The sequence below is a fragment of the Onychostruthus taczanowskii genome, unplaced genomic scaffold (assembly GCF_017590055.1).
Source record: "Onychostruthus taczanowskii isolate IOZ18803 unplaced genomic scaffold, ASM1759005v1 scaffold8, whole genome shotgun sequence".
Taxonomy (NCBI): Eukaryota; Metazoa; Chordata; class Aves; order Passeriformes; family Passeridae; genus Onychostruthus; species Onychostruthus taczanowskii.
Window position 1 is genome coordinate 8,990,752 of NW_024505892.1, and position 25,813 is coordinate 9,016,564.

The 25,813-nt window shown below is 37.4% G+C and overlaps 1 protein-coding gene across 9 annotated transcripts in view; it reads left to right on the forward strand.

Annotated features, from left to right (window-relative positions):
* The window catches only part of EYA4 (EYA transcriptional coactivator and phosphatase 4), a 143,931-nt gene that overhangs the window by 18,254 nt on the left and 99,864 nt on the right, over nucleotides 1–25,813 (forward strand). The window contains exon 2 of one of the 9 annotated variants that reach the window (XM_041423870.1): nucleotides 11,954–12,016. The exons of 4 other annotated variants lie outside the window; for them this stretch is intronic. Coding sequence is in view for 4 of the 5 variants with exons in the window: in XM_041423863.1 (XP_041279797.1) it covers nucleotides 16,470–16,544 (75 nt within the window). In the remaining variant the exon portion in view is untranslated. Of the gene's footprint in view, nucleotides 1–11,953; nucleotides 12,017–16,353; nucleotides 16,545–25,813 lie in introns of those variants that run through there. 4 more of the 9 variants (XM_041423863.1, XM_041423873.1, XM_041423864.1 and 1 more) reach the window with 4 other exon arrangements.

Genomic DNA, 25,813 nt, shown 5'->3' on the forward strand with positions numbered 1-25,813 from the left:
AAAATATTTCAAATGGTCAGACTGTGGCGGATGATATACAGTTGACATTTTTTTCAGGATTCTCTTGGATTTCAAGGGGATTGTGAGAATTGGTAGTCTATCCCCCTGTCCCATGTCAGAGACAGATTCTTCTTTTCACTGATGACATTTCTGGGAAAAATGAGGTGGACATTTCTTCTCGTTTTTCCTTTCTTATTTTTCCTTGCCTTTAAGGATATCATCTTCAGATCTCCTCACCACCAGACTGCAGTTCTGAGGACACAGCAGGCTCTGAGCAAATTCAAAACTCTCTGGGCTTGCCATCTAATGTATTGGGCTTCTTAGCATCCTAATTTTCTGTTGTTTCTTACTGCTCACAACAGGGACACATTTTGCCAGTACCATGGTCCCTACGATTCTCAGCTTGGACTTAGTGTACTAAAGATGAACAAAGGGATTTAGTATTTCTATTTCTGATGTGCTGAAGGAGGTTACCCACAGACCTCCATCAATAAACCTGTTTGTATATGTATAAGAGACTTTCATGGTAACACAAGTGCAAGTAAGTGGGAAGAGTTGCAGTGTTTCTAAAATGTCAATAATTTTCTTTAATAAGGAGTACTTTGCTCCTGGCTGGGTAGCTCCTATCTGAGACTTTATCTTGGACTAGAGTTTTATTACTGATTTTAAATGGTACAGGACTGGAAAGTCTTAACAGTGTCTTAAGTCCCCATAGTGGCACTACTTGGGACAGCTGCACATATTTATGTATTTAAAATGTTCCCAAGCAAAACTTTAGAGCCTGTAAAGGCTACATGGCTTCATAATTTAATAAAGTTTTATAAAGGTCATAAAAGATTAGGCAGAAGTTCATCTCTTGCAGTCTGTGAAACACTTTTTCTGTGGAGTATTCATGGTGTAGTTATTAATAGGAGGTAGATGAGCCAGTTTAGCTTACTGGAAAAAACATCTTTCCATATTAGTTAAAATGTTTTTGCAGCACTGGATGCCTGAAAAATGCATATTTTAGAAGCAATTTTACTACCCCATCATGGTATAATCTCTCTATAATTCTCATAATTCCTGCATAGCTTTATGCTACATGTGAAAATGGTCTGCAGATTGCAAATTGAGGTGAAATCTGTGCTGTGTTGCATATGAAGGTAGGATTTGCTGCCTTTATGCTAGTGTCACAGAAAGTCATGATTCAAGACGAGTTTATTCTTCTTACTCTTCACTAACAGTGTCAGAACTTGAAGGTAGTGTGTGGGAGAGCCGTTTCATAATTCCCTGTATCCAGGTGGGCACTGAGACTAAAATCTCACCTAGAGCTTGGGCACAGTCCTGGGAATTGTGTGAGGCTTGTCTGCCTAGAGCAGGCACTAAGCCTTAATTTCCCAACTTCAAAAGCCATTTCACTGTTGCATCACAGTTAAACTCCTCACTTAGCCAGTTTTCAAAAAAGAAAATAGCATCTCTGTCTCAGCTCCTTAAAAGGCACAGGGCATGTCTGTGGTCTAGAGATCCCAGGAAGGAGGAGGCTTTGGTGGTTTAAACTCTAAGAAGGTACCAGATGTATCTGCTTGAAGTGCAGCTGTGCTCTTTTGTACTGGTTAATGTGTTTTATACTGGTTGGCTCTGGGCAGTTTCTGCCCATCAGGCAGGATTTCTAATTCTTGGTGTGTTCAGGGAGCGTAAGTACTTCACTCCAGCCTCAAAATTTCTTTTGGGAGTTAAATGAATAATATTTAGATCATGAAAATTCATGGAGCATAAGGATCTAGCCTCTGTTGCATGTGTATTAGGTTGTGTGAATAAGTGTGAGACCTGTGTTCAAATCTGTGCTGGTACCTAGGCTTTGAATAGTTTGGTCCTTGATTACTTTAAAGTCTGCCTTTCTCTGCAGCTGAGATGGGTTAGAAGGTGTTTGCTTTTGCATGGTGTGTTTGAGTTTTCTGTAGAGAAAGGTTCCTTCATTGGAATAATTTCCCTGGGAATTCTGTTAAAGAATCTTTCATCCTTGGGAAAAGAAGACAGGCACAGTTCCTTGGTATAGTGAACAAGAATAATTTTCAGGTTTTTATTTAAAGAAAGGAAATTATTCTAACTTTTGAGAGTAGATCATCCTCCTGAAGCATGATATGTAGTGTAGCTTTTATTCTGACAGTTTTCTCTGTAAGTTTTAGATCGCTATGATTATTTTAACTCAAAATATACACCAATAAGAAATTATTGGTTCTGTGATTCCTATCCTGAAAGCATATTAGTTAGGTGAAACTTATATCATCATACCTAAGAGCAATTCCACAGCATCCCTGTTGCCACATGGGTAATAAATTCATCCCCTTTTGTCTCAGTGCAATGACTGCATGACCACACACTGCTTCAGAAATCTGTGCTCCCTTGTTCTCAGAGCCTCTGAAGAGTTGTGTTTGACTGAATTGAGCAGCTGCTGTTTTCTGAGCTGCCAGTTTGATTAGATGTTATATATATATATATATATATATATATATATATGTATGTATGTATATATATACACATACACATTATGTCAGTAATTTATTTGATTTTCCTGTTTTTGACCAGAAGTCAGTCTACTTGCCTAATTGTCCTGTAGAGCCTCTGTATTGGGAAACCTCTTGTGCCCCCTCTCCTTTGCCATTTCCTGGTTGGCAGAGGTGAGGGAATCAAGACTTAATGAAGATCATTCCGCGAGAAAATGAGTCAGAATCAGAGTAGTGTTTATTGTACTGTCTCTACTCACAGCTGAATAGGTGAATAGCTGTATTTTGAAGACCAGCAGGAGAATGACACAATTTACTAGCTGATGCAGAGATGAGCTGAGATCCATCAGGTGCAGCTGAGATCCAGTGGATCCTTGCAGCTGGCATGGAGCAGTCTGGGATGAGGCCTAGCATGCTACTATACTTTCTAGGGTGGGTGTGTGTCCAAAAAAGCTCACAACTCTCTTTTCCTTTCCAGTTCAGACGCAGAATGTATTTGTTCATCCATGCATGGGATTTTCTTTTAATTTACGGGAAGGGTCCATTAATAGTATTCTGAGTGAAAAAGAGGAAAATAGTAAGACAGGTATTGCACAGATAGAAGAAAATAACCAAATGGTCCTTTTCATTTTCTGGTGTGAGGTTTGTCACCAGGTGCAGGCTGCTACTTACCAAGTGAAAGAATACTTAAAACCACATCAATTGGTCTTACATGGACAGATGTTATAAGTTCTATTTGTTTTGAAATATAAGCAAAGGAAATTTTACAGATCTTGTATTCATGAAGAGTCTAGTGATAAGGAGACAAAAGTTTTCAAGATTGATCTTGGAAATGATAAATAAAACTATAATTTTTTAGCACCTGAATAGTCCTCTGCTGTGCTTCGGTATAGCAGACACATTTAGGATTTTGAGGACTACAGGTTTACACTCTTTATTTTGTATCTTTTAGTTGTCATTTTCTATTCAGTCTGTGTTAGTAGAAGAACAATTTGGCTGCTAACTTGCTAGTTTAGGGTTTCAAAGGGCCTTATTAGAAACTGGTGTAATTTCATCCCCTGGCCCTTTTATATAACAGCCTGCATATTTAGATTACTTCATTTTAACCTAGAATTAAACAATAGATTGCAGTGCTATAGGACAGGACACTAGCAGATGTGAAGCTAAACCTGGATGAACAGGTTTTTATTTTTGTGACATTTGGACAATCATCTCCCTTGTGCCCTGGGTAAGTTATTTCTTTTTTATCAGATTGTACTGACTGTTATATCTGTTACTTGCACTTATGGCCCACTTGCAGATGGACGATCCTTGGCAACCTTTTTTGGACAGTGTTGTTTCCCCGTTTTTGTTGTGTTTTAATGTGTGAAGCTGTCAGATGTAATCCCTTTCCAGATCAGTTTTCAGCTGCAGCTACTTCTCTGTTGCACGAGCCCTGTACCTGCAGCATTTAATCTTCCCCACATCTGGGGTGGGCAGCCTGCTAGCACTTCAGCTGGAGCTCATTGCAAAGAAATAAAAATTAGTTTTAACTCTTTACCTGATTAAAATGCTTTGTTTCACTGCTCTGCATTGCAGCATAGCATTTTGTTGTTATCTCTGTTATATCAATATTTGTGGGACTTGGAATATTACAGGTAATTCATCTTCTCAGGTTAGTGATGTTGCTTGAAAGAGATATCTTGAAGTCATCTAGTCTAGCTGCTGGTCATGAAATGGTGGCAGCATGCACAAATACTTCAGTTATGAAAGCAAAGAACATTTTAGATAGGCAAGTGAAGAAATTACAGATATAGTAAGAAAAAAAATATTTTTCTTAATGAGTGATTATTTGCTTTTAATTAAAATCAGTCATTGAAGAAAAATACTGTAACTTAACTCAGCTGTAACAGAAAGTAATAGAAAACCAGGCTGTCTTTTTAAAGGTTTATTTCAGAGTATTTTTGAGAGTTGCTTAGGTATTTTACTACCTCCTTTCTACAGATACAGTAAATGACACAGAGAGGTGGTTTACCATAGATGATCCAAAATTATCACCCATTTTGAATTACAGTAGATCAAGAATAAAATGTAATACCATAATTCCTTGTCTCTCATCTCAATTTGAAGTAGAAACATCAATGTTGTTCTCTCTCAGCTGTAAGACCTTTACATATGACATAACAACTTCTGTGAACACACACACACTTTTTTTTGCTCATTCCTTTGTGCTCTACCACTTCAGCATTCTGTCATTTCTATACAATAATCCACCACTATTAAATTTGAAGGCACTTTTTTTGAACCTACATGGTAGTTTTATATATATTTTATTTCTGTCATTTACCAAATGGGACAGGCCAAATGAAACAGCACTCAGAAGCAATTAATGTATTTTGGCATGCAGAATAAACGGAGTAGACTTGTGTGTTGTGTGAATTGCATATCATTGGAGAAATAGTTTGGCATGAAAGATAACAAATGTTCACTGTTGACATGCATGTAATAGAAATGTGCATTTTTTCTGAGTTTATTAAAATTCTAACTTGAATGCATGTTTCTTTAAAAGCTAAGTACACCATCTCTTAAAAATGTGTCCAAGAGAATTCTACAGAATAATATCCATGGCTTGTAAACTTGCACGATGCGACGAGAAGAGGGGTTGGCAAGCAAACAGAAGTGTTCCTGTCCTTGTCACTGTCATGTTTCCTCTGGTTCAGCTCTCTGCCTGTCTCCTGGAAGATGTTACCCTGTCAGTATCAGAGGTTTAAATGGAAAGGCACTGTATGGGCTTTATTTAATAACAAGGAAAACCAATAAAAGAAAATGTTCTGCTGTCACACACTGTCCTTGGACTGCTGACAAGGACTGACACATAGCTACTATATAGTTTGTTATGGCTGGTATTTCTGGCTCCAGAGAGGCCCCAGAATAGAATTTTAGGGATAGAACTATTTGGGAAAATTGCCACTGCCATAAGCTACATGAACTTTCCCCAAGGTAGATATTGTCTTCTGCACAGGGGTCTCCAGGGTTCCTGGACATGGACTTCTCTATTACTAGTGGTGTTACAGCCCTGATGTGATATGGATATCAGAGGTGACTTCTATTGTATTGTAGCAGATAACACCACTAGAAAAAATAATGACAAAAATTTGTAGGTGGAAAAAAATGTCTTCAAAGCCTGAAAATGGGGCCAGTTTAGACCTTCTTTGAATCCTCCACAAGGACTTGTTCACCTAAGAAAAGGTTTGTATCTATGTGTGCATACATAAGATTTGTAACATGTGAGTCAGTCCAATAAAAGTACTATCTCTCTCTGTAAATGTTGCTTTTTTCAGAATAAATCAGAATCTGGCAGACACATTCTGCATTCATTCTGCAGATGAATTTTGCTTGTAGGATATTATACTTGTTCAAGCATTTAAAATACCACATTTATAAATGCTAGACTTCTAATTGATTTTAGTATTGAATTTTGACTTAGAATTCCTCACAAAATTTCTGAAAGTGTCCACATTTGACATATTTGTGAATGCAGAATGGAAATACAGGTTTCCTTAGCACAGAGATTATGCATCAGCTTAGGCTTCTGATTTCTACAGTGTCCAGGTGAAGTTAACATGTTCAGAAATACTTTCTTCTTCAGTAAAAAGGGGTCAGGGTTTTGTAATGAAAGCAAAATATTCAACAACATCACAGTAAATCAATCTTCTCTAGCTTTTTCATTTTGCAAGGTTAAATGCCCAGTGCCTTCATGCCTATTAAATAACTAAGGCTACATTTTCACTTGAAAAGCATGGTTTACACTGAACATACATTATGTTTCTACTCATTTGATTATTATAAAAAGTCCAGATGCAGCAGTGTGCTGAAGAATGTGTGGGACTTAGGGGATGTGATTAAACCCACTTAAATCAATGGGATTTTTCATGTGCTTTAAGTTAGGCATGTGCTTAAATACTTTTCTGGAAAAGACTTGGAAATGCAATACAGAATAAAAGCAATAATTTCAGAAATATTTTACTAGCAAATACATCTGAATGATTTGTGGCTATGGCTAATATTTATTCAGCATCATGTAACAGTCATGGTTTCTTTCTTCTCCTTATAGTAGCTTTTATCTGAGCTCTACCTACATATCCAAGTGGCTGACTTGCAAATCAACTTGTATTAAAAAAGAGAAGAATGACGGAGAAATATTAAATAATTTCAAAATAATAAAATTATGCTAGGCAAAGAATCTAATTTTCTGTTTTATAAAGTATGTCTTAAACACATTGGGCACATGCAGACCCATTAAATCACACTCATATCCTTGTCCTCTCTTATATTTGGTTAAATCTTTAGCAATGTGAAGAAGATGTTAAAATCATTGAAATGTTTTGGCTACAGTGAATGAAAATACTTTTGCCATAGTATAACTTAAGGCAGAAGGTTTTCCCAGAGGATCCCATTGGAATAACAATGTGAAACTTGTGCTGTTTATTTATTAATTTAAATAAATTATTAGTTAAATAGTTCATTTTAAGAATTGTTCATGCTCCTCCATGCTCTTGAAAGCAACACTGAATGCTATATAAGAATATTGTCATGGCAGCCTTCTTTGCCTTGTGTCAGCACTTGGACTTCAGCAGTGATTGTCCTTTAGTCAAAGAGGTGACCAACCCAAATATGAAGCAGCTTTCATCTGAGAGACCCAGAGAGTCGTGTTGGAGTACTACTTCTATAAAGGCAAGCTCTAGCTGAGAAACTAAGAAACCAGGTGTGTTTAAGTGAAGACTGAGCAAACCTCTTCTTAATGAGGCAGCAAATCTAGTTTATCTCTCCCTCTCTCCCTTTCTTTTTTTGTGCATGACAACAGCAGAGGAAGGAATGTTTGCTGACCATGATTTTTTGATTCTTTTTGTTTGTTTCTTTGGTTTTGGTACTGGAAGCAGTGACTAATGGGATTTCTGTCATGAAAAAGAGCATCTTTTATAGTTCAGGTCTCTATTGTTTCTGTTTTTGTGAAACCTTACTTGGCTTTAAATTTTTAGTCTTTGGTCCTGGGCCACGTGAAATTTTTCTTTGTGTAATTCAAAGTATACAAGAGAAGGAGCTAAAGCAAATATCACTTATTTCTGAAATGAAAAAGAATGTTTATCTTATTTCAGTTTTAGCAATGCTGTTGAAAAATTATGCAGGTTTTCAAGTTTCAGTTTGTCATGCAGTCACCTTCCCTGTGGGACTTCTCATGGCTTGCACTGAAATGTGCTGGGCTGCCACCTGAGCTTTTGGGGATTTATATAGTAACGCCCACAGCCTGGGAGCCTTGTGTTGCTGGACATGGCAGTGGAGATGCTAAATTCCATCCAATAAAAAGTCAAACTATGCTTATAGTCCAAAGTCCAGTAATCTGTGCTTTAACTGGGATCCTTTTTACTGACTCTGTGCAAATAGGATTTGTGTTTTTACCCACCCAGACAGGATCAAGTGTGAGAAAGAACTTCTCAATAAATGGTGATCCTCATAGTGGCTCTCAAGCAGTTAGGAAAACCTCTTCTTATTCTTTTTCCCATTCATTCGAAGATTCTTACTCTGTAAAAATTCTACCAGCAGCTTGTGCCTTGAATACAGCACATTGCTTTCCCAGCAGTTCAGGCCTTTGCTTGAGTGAAATGGGCTGTCATTTCCTCTCCTTTTTGGTTTGTTTTCTTTCAGTTGTGAAATAAACTTGATAGTATGACAATTTTTGAAACAGTGAAATAAAATAATTCCTTAATTAAATGTGTGGAGTATTTCTATCATTCAGTGGGTTTTACCATCAGAGGGAGCAATGTGTTCTCTAGTTAATGGTTAGTTATTTTGGTATCCTCTGTTTTGCTTCAACCACTATTAACTGCATTCATGTAAGCAGCCTGGCCCTGACAGGCCCTAATGCATTAGGGGCACCTGAGCTTCCCTTGCTTTCTCTTGCTTACCCTGGTTGCCATGGACCATTCCAGGAGGCTTTTAATTTCATGAACTGGATTCACTCAGCCTTCACTTCACTGGACACAGGAGCCTCTGTTCTCAGGGAATCCAGCACACAGGAAGAGTGAATGCTGTGCACAGTCAGTCAGATGCTGTATACAGGGGTACAAGTGTTCAGGACCTTCAATCCAGCTACAGTTTCCCTTCACATACATTTAATCAGTTTCTAATACACACCCTGAGCTACTGGTTATCAGTTTCCATTATCTATCTATTACCTCCTTTTCAAGAGATTAATTACTCAGGCTGAGCTCAAGTCATTAGCACATTCACAAGTTCAGTTTATGCTAAATAATCTTAAATAATCTTAAATAATGTATTTGTTTACAGCTTTCTGTATGTACTTTTTCTTCTGCCATTTAGTAATAGTGGTTATGGTGGTGCTGGAGCTTTGGTGGGCTATGGACCTGCAGATGCCCTGCTCTTTATCCTGTGTTCTAACTCCTTGTCTGCCATGTTCTCAAATTCATTGCCCAGGTTAAACAGCTTTGATAATGAGTTTTCATGGGTTTTTACTGCATCAGTGTAAAACTGATGATTAACCTGTAGCCTCTGTAGTGTAGCACCTGCATCTAGAAGTTTCATAAAAATAAAACTAATTTTATCCCCTGATCCTATAGCTTTCAAGGTGCAAGAGTGAGTTTGTCATTTCAAATAGAATGCTTATTAATAACTGTAGTAAATGATCATTTAAATCATACTCCTTGGGGCATCACAAATGAAAATCATAGGCTTTCAAGAAGTTAATTTCATATGCATTTCATGCGTAACTTGCTTTTAAGCCAAGGAATCCAGAGTTTAATTAATTGAAGGAAAATTGTACATTTTCCTTGCACAATAATAGATATAATCTGAAGATAACTGCAAATTGAAAGTAGAAGTAGAGGAAATAGTCCTTGTAGGATCAAGGGCAGTTATGTGATGCACCATTGGCTGATTGTTCATAAACTCTCCAGTTCTTTCTTCTTAGTGCTGGTGTTCAACAGTACTCAGTTTTGATAAAAGCAAACACGTGATTGACCTGAACTTCCCAGGCTGAAATAATACCTTATTTTAGATTTAGCAGGGTAGAATTAGCCAGTATTTTAAGAACTTTTTGCTGAACTATTTACTGAAAATCTCTCAGTTCGTGTAATTAAACTGTGTTTTAAAACATGTCTATGGAAGTAGATGTGTTGCAATAATGTTACACTTCATCTGCTTTTCTGATGCTGCTGGATATCTTCTGTTTTGGACATTAACCATATAAAGAGTTCTGCTGAAATGCTGTGATAAATAAAACTGAGTAATTGCTTAATAAGACATCCTACCAAATATAATAGATTTGAAGAAGTGACTTGTTTCCAGTTGATAGTCTATAGGTCTGCTTTGTATTTTTGTCTAAATACCTGTGTATTGATGAAAGAAGACTTAGAAGTGCTTAGAATATAGGAATTTGGAAAATTTTTTAGCAATGCAGCTGTAGTTAACCAGTTACATCTACAAAAATTTAATGCAAATCTAGAGCCTGATTCCAACATAGTTATGCAGCTGTAAAATTTACCTATGGTTGAAAGCCCATCAGTAGGGTACCAAGCAGAGCTGCTGTCCAAAAAGCTTATGTCGGCACTTTAAAAGAGCAGGAGAAAAAAAAATATGTTTAGATTGTGCTAATCACTACTTTCATGTTCTGTGATGCATGGGAAATTGTGTATTTTTTCAGACAAGAAAATCTTGATGTGGTCAACAAGCTAAACTATATAATAATAAAAAGCAGACTATAATGGTCAGGAAGCTTGTACTACGTGCTCCTGAATGGATGAATGAATTTCTCATGCCTACCATGCAGGTCAAAAAGACCCCTGTAAAATTTTATGTCTACATTGAGTTCCATTTGTAACTGGTCTTGCAATAATGCTCAGTCAGTACTGCAGACATGACCTGATTGTGGATCTGCAAATCAAGCTGCAAAATTCAGCATGCTTACCTGTAAGAGTATGGAGCTGAGAAATAAATGTAGTTATCCCAGGGGCAGTGCTATATTCCTTGCTGTCTGGTTTCACCTAGAATGATGTGCACTGAAGAGAAAGGATGCCAGATGGTTGTGAAAGAGCTGCAGCCCAGATTCTTTAACATCACCAGTTACAGAAATCCATCTGGCATATACCAAGAGCAGGAGCTGACCAACTAGCTGTCCTGTGATTTCCAGCAGTGTCAAGAGACGTTCTTGAGGTCTCAAGTGAATAAGTGATGCAGTGCCTAGCCAAGAACACTGGAGCATTTCAAAACATCTGAAATTTTCAGATGAGTGTTTCACAGTCCTCAGAAATTATACTTGCTCATAACATGGTTTCAGAAAAAGACAAGAAAAAATATCAACATCTGTAATACCTCAGTTCTCTTGGAAAGTTTACATTTTCACAGAGGAAATAATCAATGGAGAGTATACATAGGAATTCATGGTTTATCGGTGATTATCCTGCAAATTTTCAGTGCTGAAAGAAAGCAAAAGATGGAAAATAGCATCCATGGGGGAAAAGGTAACCAACTGTGTAAATTATGAGTGTGAGGATACTTTGGCCAAGTATATACAGTAATGTAGAAAAATAAAATGCAGCAATGCTGCTTGTTAGGGTGAATAATACAGACAGGGCTCCTTGGCTGTTGGTTTCACTGAGCCACTGTGTTTACTCTTTGTTTTTTGTACTTTTCAGTACTTCTGCTGTAGCAAAACATCAAAGTGCCATGACTGAATAATACTTGAAAAGTGAAACACGTCATTTAGGAGAGACTATTGGAACATTGTCTGATGTTGGGAGGTTTCTTTGTCTGTTCCTAGTATTCACTTATCCTTTACTATTAGTTGCTGGGAGAGAATGGGAGAATAAGTCCCTGCTATTCTGCTGCTGCTCAGTGGTAGCTTTTGAGCTTAATCTTAGTAAAAAATGTATCTCAGACAATCAGACCATTATAAAAGTCTTGAAGTTCATTAGAGGCATAAATGTGCTAGTATATGCAGAGAAAATCTCCAGCTGCTTAATCCTTTGTTTTAGATTGTTTGTTTTTTTTGGTGGTGTTTTGTTGCTTTTTTTTTTTTTTCATATCTTTCCTTATGTCTTTGTCAGAGGACCATAAACAGTTACCCTTGTAATTTGGGGTCAGAAAATGGTCTTCAACAGATGCCACAGTGCAAAGCAGGGAGGGAAGGTTTGTGTGTACATTTGTGTAAAGCAGGGTGTTTTATGTGGTGATGGGGACTGCTGCAGTAATCTTTTTGCCTTGTACAAATACTGCTACAGAGATAAGGCCTTTGTATTTGGCTACATGGAGAGGTTACTGTCATGTGAAGACCAAAAAAGTTCCTGCCACTTTCTTCCACTTCTTGTTCTACAGTAAGCTTTGTCCAGCTGGGGGAAAAGACTACACTGTCTTTTCATCTATAAAAGTTAGTAATGTCACCTGGTAAGTTTGCATGTGTGATTTTTCTGCTTTTCCAGGAGAAAATGCCTCCACTCAAGTTAGAGAAGCTCAATGAGTGATTTACCCATTTCCAGACTAAGGTATGCTTGTGAGTTTGAATACATGAACTGCACTGGAACTTGGCTTTATTCCCAGGGCTTCCCATTTAACATCCTGTGGTACATACTGTGAAGGTATAATGCCCTGTAAGTCAGAGACTTAATGATGTCAGATTAAAGGGGAAAAGGGAGAAAAGATCCATCTTAGAAATTAAGAGAAACTGTAGCTGCCTTCCACATGGAAAGCAAATGATGGAATAAATCATTCTTGCATTCCTGGAACAGACTAGGCTGTTCTGCAGCAATAAAAGGTGAATACAAAAAGTGCAGTAATGGTATCATGCAGAGTGTAGAATTTGGTGCCGTTTTTCACCAAAAAGATACATAACCATGTACATGTCATGTGGACTTGCAACCATCCTTCAACTTTTTTCTGCTTTTTGTACTTCTCTTAGTTTCCTGAAGAAAGCTACGAATATATACACTATTCTAATGGCAGTATTTACTAGAACACAAGAGGCTACTGCTGTGCTTTCTCCACTCAGCACCCACAAGGGATGTGTAGTGAAGAAAATTAGCCTTTTTGGTGCAGAGAAGTGGAAATCATTGTGGCACAATTAGCATTAAAGGGTTCTGGTTTAGGTGGTGTAATAAGAAAGCACAGAAAATATGTGTCTGCTCCACCCTCTTTCTATCTGCTCCAGCCATCTTTCTTTCCCTGTCTACTTCTGTACCATATAAAGAAATGTGATTTTCACACTTGCTGTTAGTGTAAATATTTTGATGTATAATATTTAGTGGAGATGGTTTGAAGATAGTTTTTTTATTAATTGGTTTTAACATCTGTTACATCTCCGACAAAAAAGCCACTGTTTAAATACTGAAATATGTTAATATTTTAAATATTGAATTTTGATAAAGCAGTAAGCATCTGCTAATTCAGTAGAAAATTCTTGATTATCAAAGTAACAGTAAACAAACAAGATACATGGTGACCAAAGCAAGCCCTACCTTCACTGCATTATGCAGTGGAACAAGCAAGTATGTGTACTTTATGTGCCACTGTTTTGTAGTTCATACTGGAAATATTTGTCATTTGAGCAAATTCAACCTAAGGATGAGAGAAAATCTGGCAAATTTTTTGAAATGTAATTTTTTTAATGCTTTTGAAAAAACATTTTTGCACTGCAGTAGCATGTATGCCCAGGATGCGTCTGTAATTTCTTGCTGTGTCTGTATTTTGGCTAGTAAGAAAAATTGGTGCAAAGAATTAATTGATGAGAATCATGAGGAAAAATGAAAATCCAACCCAGAATATTTGTAATTAGTATGGCTGTAGGATGTGATGGGCTTTGAGGACTGCGGAAGGAAACAACCTCAAACAGAGAAGCTGTTAGACTACAGTCTTCATATTCAGAGAAGAGGAACTTCTGCATCCTTATTTGCCATCCTAAAAGCACACAGTAAAGAAGCTGCTGCCTGTTTGCATGGGTTTGTGGCTGGATACATGATCCTTTAGAGATCCTTCAGTGATTGTCGCATGATGATAAGTAAAGCCTTTGGAAACTCTAAGTCGGACTGCGGTAGCAATGCATTAATTGGTACACAGACTTTGCAGCCCTCTGCTGTTTCTGTCCTACCTACTTGTCATGTTGCTGTGACTTGAAGAGAACCTTGCTTCTCTCTCTGAAGTACATCTGCAGCCCTGGTATTCTGCTCAGGTTATGCACACCTTTCCATTACACGGGGCCGGGTTGGCCGTCAGGATCTCAGTTCATGGAGGCTGCCCATTCAAAAAACTGTTCTGTTGGTTTAGTTGCATGATGTTATGATTTGGTAAGTGTAACTAAAAAATAGTATCTCATTACCATAGCTTTCAATCTTTCAAGATTGGTTTGAATAAGTTTGCTTAATAACATCACAATTGAATTGAACAAAGCCCTCTGCATTTTAATAGATGGACTGATTTCAAAAACATGTTTGTAATATTGTGAGAGTTTGTGTAGGTTTTGGTTTGTGAAAGTTTAGAGTATCCAATACTTAATAAAATTTCTGCTGTTTTTCATTGTTAATAAAAATTGCCAAGGAATTAAACTGCAGCATATATTAAAACTAATTTCTCTTGTGTTGAAGGAGATAACAGATCTAGCCTTTATCTCTTTGATCAAAGCTCTTCTGGGCAGCAGCACATTTCTGAACTTTGTGGCTCTTAGTGTGAAATTTTGAATGGATCTGCTGTTACATGCTTTTATTCAGTTTTAAATTATTTTTTAGTGATAGAAAGTCAGTGTGAACTACGTGAAAAAGGTAGCCCTTTTTAGCAAAGCAGTAATTTGAAACTAAACGAGGGGTCTGGTATTCCCATACATAGGCATAATTACCATTCTAAGACTTGGGTTTCCCCAGTGCAGACCACAGGGTTTTCCTGCTGGTTTATAATCACATGCAGATATGACAGCATATCTAAACTTGGCATTTTTCAGACCTTGCCAGTGGCTCTTAATCCATCTGACCCCTTTTCTGTCCTCGATCAGCTTCCTGCTTTGCCTGGAGCAACTGCTGAGCAACTTCAGTTGCTGGTGGCCACCTTGTTTTGCAGTTTTGGATGGAGCTCTCATAGAGCAGGATTGAAAGGAAGGGAAAATGCAGAGTTTTTGCTCTGCATTGCTGCTAGTGAAAAAGGAATGTCGTTCTTGACATCTTCCCTGTTGCTTGATCAACACATCCAAACTTGTCTCCTTCCTTGCCTCCCTGTTTGTCCTTGCTGTAACTGGGATCAGTAGATTCAAACCATGTGACAAGCAGCTCTTTGGTCACCAGCCATTTATCCCCTTTTTATCAATATGCCCAAAGATGTCCGTCTGTTGGAATGTGAACAAAAGGAGGTCTGCATCTTTTCCAGCACTTTTCTGCAGTGGATTAGGCATGTGAAGATACCAAATGGGTCCCAGGATCTGATTATAGTCAGATCTCCTTTTGTCCATGCTGCATTTTACAGAGCAGTATGCTCAGCTGTTCTGTTTTAAGCAGCGCATCATATCTTAAAAAATATAAAGGTACATAAATGAAAGCTTATGCTCTGCTGGAGCTAAGTTCCCAGTTACTCTTACTCATTCATTTTATGTCTGTTATACCCATTTCCTATGGTACTATGGATCTGATTCAGAAAAGCATATAAGCATGTGCTTAATTAAGTGCTTTCCTGAATAGGTATGCTTTTCTGAATTGGAGCCCGTGAGTAACTGGCATGTGGGCTGTAATCTCCCACCTGGGACATTCTGGGGGTGGATATTAGAAGACAAACCAGTTTTTTTCTGCTTTTCCTGCTTTCTGGAAGTCTCCTCCTGCTTTAGATGATTTCAGATTTTGATAAAGTGCATTCATCTATGAGCTGAATCAGTCTTTGTATTTATGGTATTAATCTTTTAAATCCCTTTGTTTTGAATAAATACAGGTTGTAATTCATAGAAAGTATATTTGCATTTCATGTTAGAAACCTAGATGCCATGGATACTCTTAAAAGAAATTGAAAGCTTTCTTCTCAATTTGGAAATCACTTTCATAGCCTTGGTTTTGGTATTTAGTTCAGCTTAGGGTTTTTTTACAACAAAATTAATTTAATTATTTCGAAGATCATGTGATTGCCCAAAGTGTGTTCTTTGGCACAGGTCCAGATTCTTGTTCTCTTTTGGAAGTGTTACAGATGCAATAAATTTGATTTCACCCTTGATAATTTCTATAATGTGTAGTAATAATGTATTGATGATTAGTGTTGTTGCTTTTCTACTAAGGGAAAAAAATGTCACAAATCACAAAATTGCAAATGTTATTATATTTACCACACTCAAGTAGTTGTATGTACATGAAATTCAAATATGCTTGAAGATTTGTTTGGTGTCTAGTTTTGGGAGGTTATTCAAATAACATAAACTCTGCAGTTTGCATGTTACTTGTCACTTCTGAGAATTCTGGTAGGTTCCACTGTTTCCTTTGAGGTCTCTGTTGGGTATTTAATGGAAAAAATGCAAAATAAAGAAGATTTGCCTCTATATTCATGAAACACAAAATATTCTTTATACTTGGCAACGTAATAGAATATTACAAAGTACATATATCCAAAAGGATCTTTAGATGAGTGGAAAAAAAGTTGGCTTTTTATTTTGGTAAGTCATTTAAATTTCTTTTTCTTTTGGTAAAACCATTCTGTAGTCTTGGTGAGATTATGCTCACCTCATAGCTGTAAAATTTCTTCCAAGCTGCCTTTCTGTTGCATAGTTAACAATCTATTGCATTGCTCACACAGACACAACTTAACAATTTAATCTTTTTTTTTTTTTTTTTCTGGAAAAACATTTCATACTTTATAAACTTTGCTGAAGAGATTGCCTTAGAAGGGAAACAGCCTGGGAGCAGAGGGGAAGACTACAAAAAGGAGAGTGACCAAACCACCCCTCCCAGGTCCCAGTGTTCTCTGTGGTAATCTGGGACTTTCTGCATGAAGGCTGGTGGTACTTGCTGGTTGAACATTACCACCTCTGTGTTTAGTCTCATTAAAGGAAATTTTTGGCAGGTAAGATGGATTATGTGCTTGCCCTAGTTAGCAGTTGTTAATGTGTGGGTTTGGGCACTGCTTTGCAGCCCTCTGGAGCACAGGTCGTTCAAGGGCTTGACACTGGTCCTCCTGCCATGCCCATGTGCCACCCCTATGTGGTCATTGGCCCTTTTTTTGCATATTTAAACCTGTCCTCTGCTGGAGATCCCTGTTTGTAGCTCATGTACCTGGTAGCAAAGAAAGGGCTTTGGACTGCTCCCTTTTCATGGCATTTCTACCTGCTACCTGTTTTACAGCTCTTTAGGAGGAGGTATCAGTATAGAAGTCACAGTTTCCTTATACAACCTTCAGGGCATGAGGTGCTGTGGAGCAGCAGCCTCATTTTGCTAACCCTTGAGGTGCAAGAGCTACTAAATATGAAGACGATCATGAGACATTATAAGTCAACATGACCAGGAAAAATCATTATTTCCTCTCAGGAAGAAATTTGTTACAAGATGACACCTCTGTGTTGTGGCTTCTGTTTCACCTATTTTTTTTTTTTTATTTCCCTCTTCTGTAAGTAGAAAAATAAGGCAAAAGGCATAAAACAACCTTTCAAGGGCATTTTTCCTCAGCTGCCCATTCAACCCGACAAGTTTTGCGAAACCAGAACTTTCCTTTGCTTCATTAGCTGCAAAGGAAGGTCCTTCTTTTCTTTGTTGTTCAGAGCACATTTTAAATAATTTAATAAGCACAAGTGATTAAGGCATTAAGAATTAAAGTCACTTCAGAATGAGACTGTGGTAATGGAGAAGCATTGCCTAAGTTCCCAGCTGAGCAGAAAATGGGAAAAAGCCTTCCCTATTCACCTAAGTCCTGTAAGAGGGGCAAGGGATTAATGGTAAGAACCTGACTCAAAACTACAGTTTTAGAAAAAATAATTCAGAACAATGCTTCTTGTATTATATTTCCATGCTCACTCCTCTGTGAGTTCATCCTGAAAGCAGGACATATTTTTGGCAGCATATATTTTACTAGAAAATTCTAAAATAAAAATGTCTGTCCTTACTTTTTCAAGATTTGGGTCATCAGTGCCACCCTAACATACTTTCATCTCTTCATTAAAAATTAAATTTTCTGAGTCTTCACAGAACATTGCTAAATAAGTAATAGAAAGACTGTAATGAAAATGCTGTTTTTACTGTTTGATGGATGCAAGAAAAAATTACTCTGAGGGGAAAATATTTACACCAAAATGTAAATGAATTATTGTTTCACTTTGTGTCCAGTGGATGCAGTGTTCTGTCTGTAACACTGAATATCAGAACAAATATCTACTTATTTCTTGGTCTGCTGCTGAATTGAGGTACTATGAACAATTCTATTAAGCTATGATTTATACTAAAGTAATTTTATTTATTTGCTGAATTGCTAAACTTCAGGAAAGTCAAGAAAAATTGCTAAGAAGGCAGTATTTTTAGTCATGGTCCCATAACCATGTATAGTATAAAATGAAATTATTCCCATGGAAATAAAATCAAAAGGAATCATAATCAATATCCATAGGAGATGGAAAGCTCCCAAGAGTTGAAATAAACTTTTATTTTTTAAATAGAGCTTTGAGAGATTGAGCAGAATTACAGAAGAAAGTACATGCCCTTCCTTTTCCATTATTTTTGTTCTTCCTCTTCCACCTCTGTTCCTTCTAACTCATGACTCTGGCAGTATATTGGTGGAAAAGAGTTAAACATCTCATTTGGGTGACAGTGTTGTTTCGTGTCACTGGTGAGTGTTGCTCTCTTGCCTCAAAGGGCCTGGGGGAGCTCCTGTGGCGGGGGGTTGGAACCAGGTGTTCTCTAAGGTCCCTTCCAACCCAAACCATTCCAATAATTCTATGATTCTAAAGGGAATAAGGCAGGGAATGCCTAACAAACCCAAATCTTTCACAGTAAAGCAACCTGAAGCATCAAGCATCAACTGCTGTTGTCCTTGTCTGACTGGTCCCAGAAATCACTCAGGTGTGTTGTCTAAAATGTGGCATCCCTCTTCCTTTGAATTTTTCTGTTATCAGTATAAGATGTTTTTTGTGCAAGAGACAGCAATAATTGCAATTACCAATTTAAAGGCAGGGTAGCTGTGGGCTCTGTAGTTCTTCCTGTGTCTTTGCATGCTTTCTTCTTGTGTTCAGTTGCAGTCATTCCTTGCTGGAGAAATGGTTTTTCCATCAGAAAAATACAAGTAGAGGTAGAATCAAGAGTGAATGGGGTATGTGAGGGAGAAACAAATTCATCTCTGCTCCACCTTAGTTTAGTGACCAGAGTGTAATTTCTCATACACCATTATACTAGTGATGTCAACTCATTTTGATCTACAATAATGTGGAATTGTTGAATCAGTCAATTAGCTGCTCTCTTAAACCACCAGAGTTCTAGAGAGGGTGGGCAAAACACACCATTGATTCATGCAGGCTCAAGTAAATGGGGTTAATGCACTCTCTCCTAACTTAACAGCAGTTAGGTTGGTGTTGAAGTATCATCATCTTTAAAACTCCACGATAATACCTCAAAATGTTTTCTTAGTTTAGTGTAAGGTTACCACAGGGAGCACTTGATAATTCTTCAGGAAAACAGGATGACATAGCCCTGAGCATGCAACTATACATCACATTTTCATTTCTTTTTATGCCAGAGGAAAATGAGAAGGTGTGTAATCTGGTGAGTACAAAAGCACTTTGACAAAGGCTTCTTCAAGAAAGAGAAGAAAGAATATAATTTTGTCTGCTAATTACTACATTATCTTAAAAGCACAATAAGATACAGAAAATCACTTCTCTGTGCAGTACCTTTATTTCAACTGCCCTGTAGCAGATTTTTTTTTTTTGGTCTGGGTTTGCCATCAATCAAGAATGTCAGTTTTGCCTTTATTTTTCTCCTTTGCAATGACACTTTTTTAGAGAAGTTACCTCTTGAAAGAGCTGGACATGCCTGCACCACGCAGTGGTACAAAGCAGGAGTACACAGCAGTGCCTGGGGTAGTTAAAAGGCTGGCAGCAACGTGCTGAGCCCTGCCTGGTAAGAGGTGTGGAAAGGTAGATAGAGTGTGAAACTGGACACATGAAGAAGCATCTTTAACTGCTTTAACAACTCTGATTGTGGTGAAAATCCAGAAATGGAATGTTATGTTTTTTCTATAAAACTACTAATAACTACTAATAAAATTTTCAATAAAATTATTGAAACCAGAAGAACAATTAAGTGGGATTTTTTCCCCTCTCATTTTTCAGAGGAATAAAACCATGGAATTCCAGAAAATAAGGATATATCTGCTTATCTGCTTCCCTGCTCTTTTTTTTTTTTTTTTTTTTTTTTTTTTTTTTTTTTTTTTTGTGTGTGGCTAGTGTTTGGTAGGGTTTCCAGCAGAGAAGTTGTAACTTTGATAAGGAGATACATATTATCATATTATATTATGTGTATTATAATGCTTAACATTTGACAGTAATGATAATTTTTCATGGTGAGATGTAAATGAAAATGTAAGTGAAACCAGTTCTTCAGAATAACTAAAATGTAGCTGTAGGAGAAGAAGATGCTACAACATGCAGTGGAACCATGGAACTGGCAAAATTAAACAGTGGTTTTCTGTATTTCCCATTTTGGATTTCCCATTTGTTGCTGAGAATCTAGTCAAAAGGTGTTAAAGGACTGATGTATCAATTTTGCAAATGGTAAGAAAGGATTAGAACAGATTTTTAGAACATAGGTGTTTGTTTCTGTAATATTTGAAAAAACATTCTGTATGAATGCTTTAAAAATTCATACAGATATTTTATTATTTAGAACATTATATATATATATATATATATATATATATATATAAAAGCAGTTTCCAAAGCTGCTTTGTAGTACTGTAATTTCCCTTTTACTTTTTTTTAATAAGGAGGAACAGTGGTATGTTTTCTATAATTTTGATAAGGAACAAAATAGAATCTATGATATTGCAAGAATACTGAAGATGCACCATTCAATGATGCTTCATGGAGCTAAACCAGAGAGTTTTATCAGTTTTTCAATTTAAGACATTTCTGGCTTTGTGCAGAATAAGAGACACAACATCAAGAAGAATAACACCTGTTAAGCAGGGGTTTTGAGCAGTGCAGTTTTAGATGTTGACATGTACTACTGCACTCACTACCTGTCTCACTTTTGCATAAAAACCATTAGGAAGATCTAAAGGAGGGCAGTGAGGATGGTGAAGGGCCTGAGGGGAAGCTGTATGAGGAGCAGCTGGAGTCACTTGGTCTGTTCACTCTGGAGAAAAGGAGGCTGAGGGGAGACCTCACTGCAGTTACAACTTCCTTGTGAGGGGAAGAGGAGGGGCAGGTACTGATCTCTCCTCTGTGGTGACCAGGGCCCAAGGGAATGGCCTGAAGTTGTGTCAAGGGAGGTTTATGTTGGATATTAGCAGAAGGTTCTTCACCCAGAGGGTGTTTGGGCACTGGAACAAGCTCCCCAGGGAAGTGGTCACAGCCTGACAGAGTTCAAGAAGCATTTGGACAATGCTCTCAGGCACAGGGTGTCACACTTGGTGTGGTTCTGTGCATGGCCAATAGTTTAACTTGATAATCCTTGGTGTTGTTTTCCAACTCAGGATGTTTTCTGATTCTATGACTTCATGGGGCATAGGATATTAAGGGGGATTTATCTGCATGTGTATCCATCTGTGAGATTTTCTCATTCCTCTGGGACATGAGAATTGAACATCCTTCATGATAAAGTTTTTGCTGCATATCAGTCAAACTGAGAATTTAAATATGTTTATATCTATTGCAAGCTGTCTCTTTACATTTCTATTGGAGTACACTATCCTAGCATAAAATAAAAAAAGAAAAGAAAAAAAAAGAAAAAAGCCAGTCTTCCCTAGGCACCTTACTGGGCCAGGTGGGTTTTAGCTGAGAAGCCAAGCCAAAAAGTGCTGGATCACTGATTTAACTGGTAATTAGGAGGTTAACAATCAAGCCCATTTCACCTGCCCAGGTAGGTGATTACAGCATGCTGACTGCCTTGGCATTGTCTTTCTACCTCTGGCTAGTAGATGGAGCCCAAAAAGTAAATTAGGACTCAAGATTTTACTTAATTCTAAAAATCTGAAATTGATATTCTAGATTTAACTCTTGGTTACAGTTTTGGTAACAGACAGCAGACTGTTCAATAAGGTCTGGTGATCAAAACAGCTACCAGATCTATCACCTGTGAGTGCTACCTTGCTTATTCCCAGTAAGAAACAGGAGCAGTGGTGGTGCATCCACTGAGGGCTTTGTTAACAGCAGTCCTGTGACAGAATTCAGATGGTTTGAATGGTTCAGGGGCACCCAAGGGAAGTACAACTTCTGCATTCAAAGTATTTTGGGTGGTTTTGTATCAGTACCAAAACGTTTCAGTTCTGAAGGTTAAATTTCACCTTTATTTGGAGCACTCTGGTGCGAACAGAATGCTGCTTCAAGTGGGGACTTCGACTGTGCCTTCCCTGTGCCTTATTCTCTGTGTCTGATATATTCAAAAATTGTTTGGTATCATGAACTTAAACATATCTGGTGTTTTTCATATACTAAATTGTGTTTTGGTGGAGTAGTAATATGTAGCAGACTGAGAGCAGGCTGCTGGTCATGCCTTAGGAAAATGCAGTTGCCTAAAAGCAGCACTGCTAGCCCACAAATGCACATGTTGGAGTGGTGCATCCTAGTAATTCAGTGTCCTACTTCTTAATTTTTCCTCAGACTGAGACTTTTTAAAAAGTTCTGTGGGGTTTTCTGGAATGTAAACTGTCACTCTGACATATAGGACACTGGAGAAATATTAAAGAGAACACTTTTCCACTGTTTTGAACCTGCATTTGGTGTCACTACTTGCTCTTTGTTTTATGTTTGTTTGCTCTGTGGTTTATGAAACATCTTCATTATCAGACCCGTTCTGATTGTGCTGATTCACTAGCAGCTGCTATTCCACCAGATTATTTTCTTTTGTTTAGTTAATTATCAAGTGAAAAACTGCATAGCATTGTGAAAAAGGTAATGGAAAGTTTGATACAGCCAGGTTCCTATTCCTCTGCTACCAGCGACAATTCTTGTTTTCACTTGTCTCTTTGCTGCAGTTCTTGAGACACTGAATTTGCAAATTTAGAGTAATTTTCTATTAAACTATCTGAAATAGATTTTTTTTCAGCTGTCTCAGCTGCTTTGTGGTACAAGGGAGCACGAGGGTTTACAATACTGATATGTTGGATCCTCACAAGTACTGAAGTTAGAGTTCCTTTGAACAAACTTGAAGCTGACATTCTTATACTTCCTTGTGCCACACAGAGACATCCAACATATCTTTGTTTATACTTGGAAGTGCCTGTCTCACCTCATGTGAATTATATTTCATGTTGTGTGCTTTGCTTATGAAAATTGCTATAAATCTGTCAAATAATGTAGTTTTTCAGGTGAGGAATAAACCCTTATAAATCTGTGTCATCAGCAGCATCTTTTAAAAGATGGCACAAATGGTGACATCTGGGAGCCAATTCATCATTTAATTAAATTATCCTGTAATGAAATCTGCCTTAATGAGATTAATTTTAATTATTAATTGGGAGCTGACATGGACACAAGGCACCATAAATAATAAATGGGAGCTGCGTCTGGTCTGTTTCTAAGAAAAGACCTACTTTAGAAAAGCAGTGCTTTTCATGAAGCTGTGTTATGGGGTTTTTTGTGCTATCATGATGTTTATTTTGTTGAGTTTGACTTCTATTTCAAATTTGAAGGCAGAAGATTAGTCCTCTTTCTGTCGAGTAGCTGTTCTTTTAATATTTCATTTGATTCAATCCTTATATAACCAGCCATTTTCATTCTTCAAGAAATAAATTCTTATTTCTGTACTTAATTAAAGTAAGTATGTTTTAGAGGTAAGCAGGGTAGGTATAGTTTATTGAGGCTCTACCCAGTGTGTGAGACTTCAGGCTAGTCTGTGCTGTCACACGTTTGTTTATTCACATGCTATGCAGCTTCTCCCACCTTCTGTTGTAATGTGCATCTTCTTGTGGACTACATTCATGTTTGTATTATGAATGCTGCTTATAATGACTTCTGTGCTTGGCCATAACAGAAGTTTATGAAGGAAGTATGGATAGCATAGGAGAAATGGTCTTTAAGGGTACCAGCCACAAATGCTCCACAAGTCTTACAGGAGTGAACCTTTTTGCTTTTATCTCCATTAACAAGCAGAACATCACTGTGCACTCACTTGCCAATTACAAACTGGTTCCACAAGTCCAGAGCTAATTATTTGCTGCTCATAGAGTGTTTTTTTCTTTGGTCTCCTGGGCTGGGCTCACCTGCCATCTGTATTTGTTTTGAAGGAACTGCCATTTGTTTTAGTTCCAGCATTTCATGAGTATTTGGTTTCCCTTCATTGTGTCATGTTGAAAAATCATTTTGCTTCAGAAAGAATCAAAAGACCAAAGTTAGAACAAGAGCTGTTGATGCTGAGGAGTGTAAGCCTGCCACATAAAGCAGCTCTTGATTGTAATTTTTGTATGCTACCATTAGCCTGATAGCACAACCCACATTTGGGCCTCATTGGATGAGAGAAGGAGCAAATACAGAATCCCAGGATATTCTCAGTTGGAAGGGACCTGCAAGGATCATCAAGTTCTAGCTGAGGTAACTCTCGTATTCTTCAGTGGCACCCAGCACTTGTCCCCAAAGAATTTCCCAGATTTGTTGGCTGTGGTGACTGGAGAAGGTAGCGAATTCTAGTACCACCTTTATGTAACCTTTCCTTCCTAGAAAATTGTATAGTCACATCATAACTATGTCGCTCTTTAGAAAGGATAAAGGGATTTGTAATCAAGTTCTTTACACTGCTAGGTACATGATAGAAGGTGGCTTTGTTTCTTCATCCCTCCCAAACTCACATAAATGTACCATTGCAGCAGCTGAACCTCATGATGACTTATCACTTGCATCAAGCAGTGGAAAGAGCAGAAATAGATAGAAATAACAGACTGAAATTGCTTCCTTTTATTTTGGGACTGTTGAAAATTATTTGTAACAGGAATCATTTGCATTCCAGAGATTTTCTTGTCTGTGTCCCATAGTATTCTCAAGTGCCAAGGATTTTGGAAAGGACAGTTTTCACTCTTTTGTCAACTTTCCATGGAATCTAAGGGGACATAGTTGTTTACATAATACAATTATGTTTGGACTGTTTGTTCTGTAGAATCTATAATATATGATAGGAGTAATTAAAAGTATTATATGGGATAATTCTATTATGCTTTAAATAAGTAGAGTATGCAATGTGATTCAGTAAAATTTTGTAAAATGAAAATTAAAAAAGAAACATATCTCAGCCTAAAAGAATTCTTTGTCTCATTTAAAAGTAAATCCTAAAAATTTGACAAAAACCATAAAAATTTGAAGCATGCCAAACTCTTGATGAAATTATTTTATTACTACAAGAAGATTGGTTTTGGTTTTGTGTTTTGGGTTTTTTTTATTAAATTCTTATAAATTTCTCAGTATATGTGACATATAGTGTATACTTTGGTATATGTAATTCAAAATGAACTTTTCATCCAGTAAGAATTTTAAGTCTCCTCTTGCCCTCCCCCAATTCCTCTTTTATGGAATTGTACAGAAGAGAGTTAAAAGGTTTGCATGCCTCACTGGTGCTTTAGAACCCTCTCCGGAGAAAGAGATCTGGTTGATCTGTTTTTCATGTAGTTTCAAAAGGCATACAGACGTGTTCTGCACAGAACTGCTGAGGACAGATGACAGGGTTGGAAGGAGAGGGTAGGTTCTCAAATGGATGTTTAATTTGAAGTTTTAATTTGAAGATTAAGAAACAAGTGAAATGATCAAAAAAGATTGGGTGACAGTGGAAAGAATGTCTCTTTTTAAGTGTCAGTTTAAATAGTTAACATTTGAAGATGAGAGGATTGGAGAATATTTTGGGCAAACATCACTATGTGATTTCCTTGTTCTTAGACATTCTCAGCATCTGCTGAAGGCAGGATGTTCAGCTCAATGCATATTTTTTTGGTATCTTGAATATATCTACTTAGGTTCTTAAACAGAGTTGACTGCAGAAAAGTTTACATTAATTTGGATGATGTCTGAGAAGCTCGTGGGGCACAATGCAATAGCACAGTCTCCCAAGCAGACTGCAGGGAGATCGCATGTTCTAGGAATGCAGTGTGACTCACCCTGCTAGCACAGTGTGTATCCATTTGGGATCTGCATGTGCCTTCAAACAGAATAC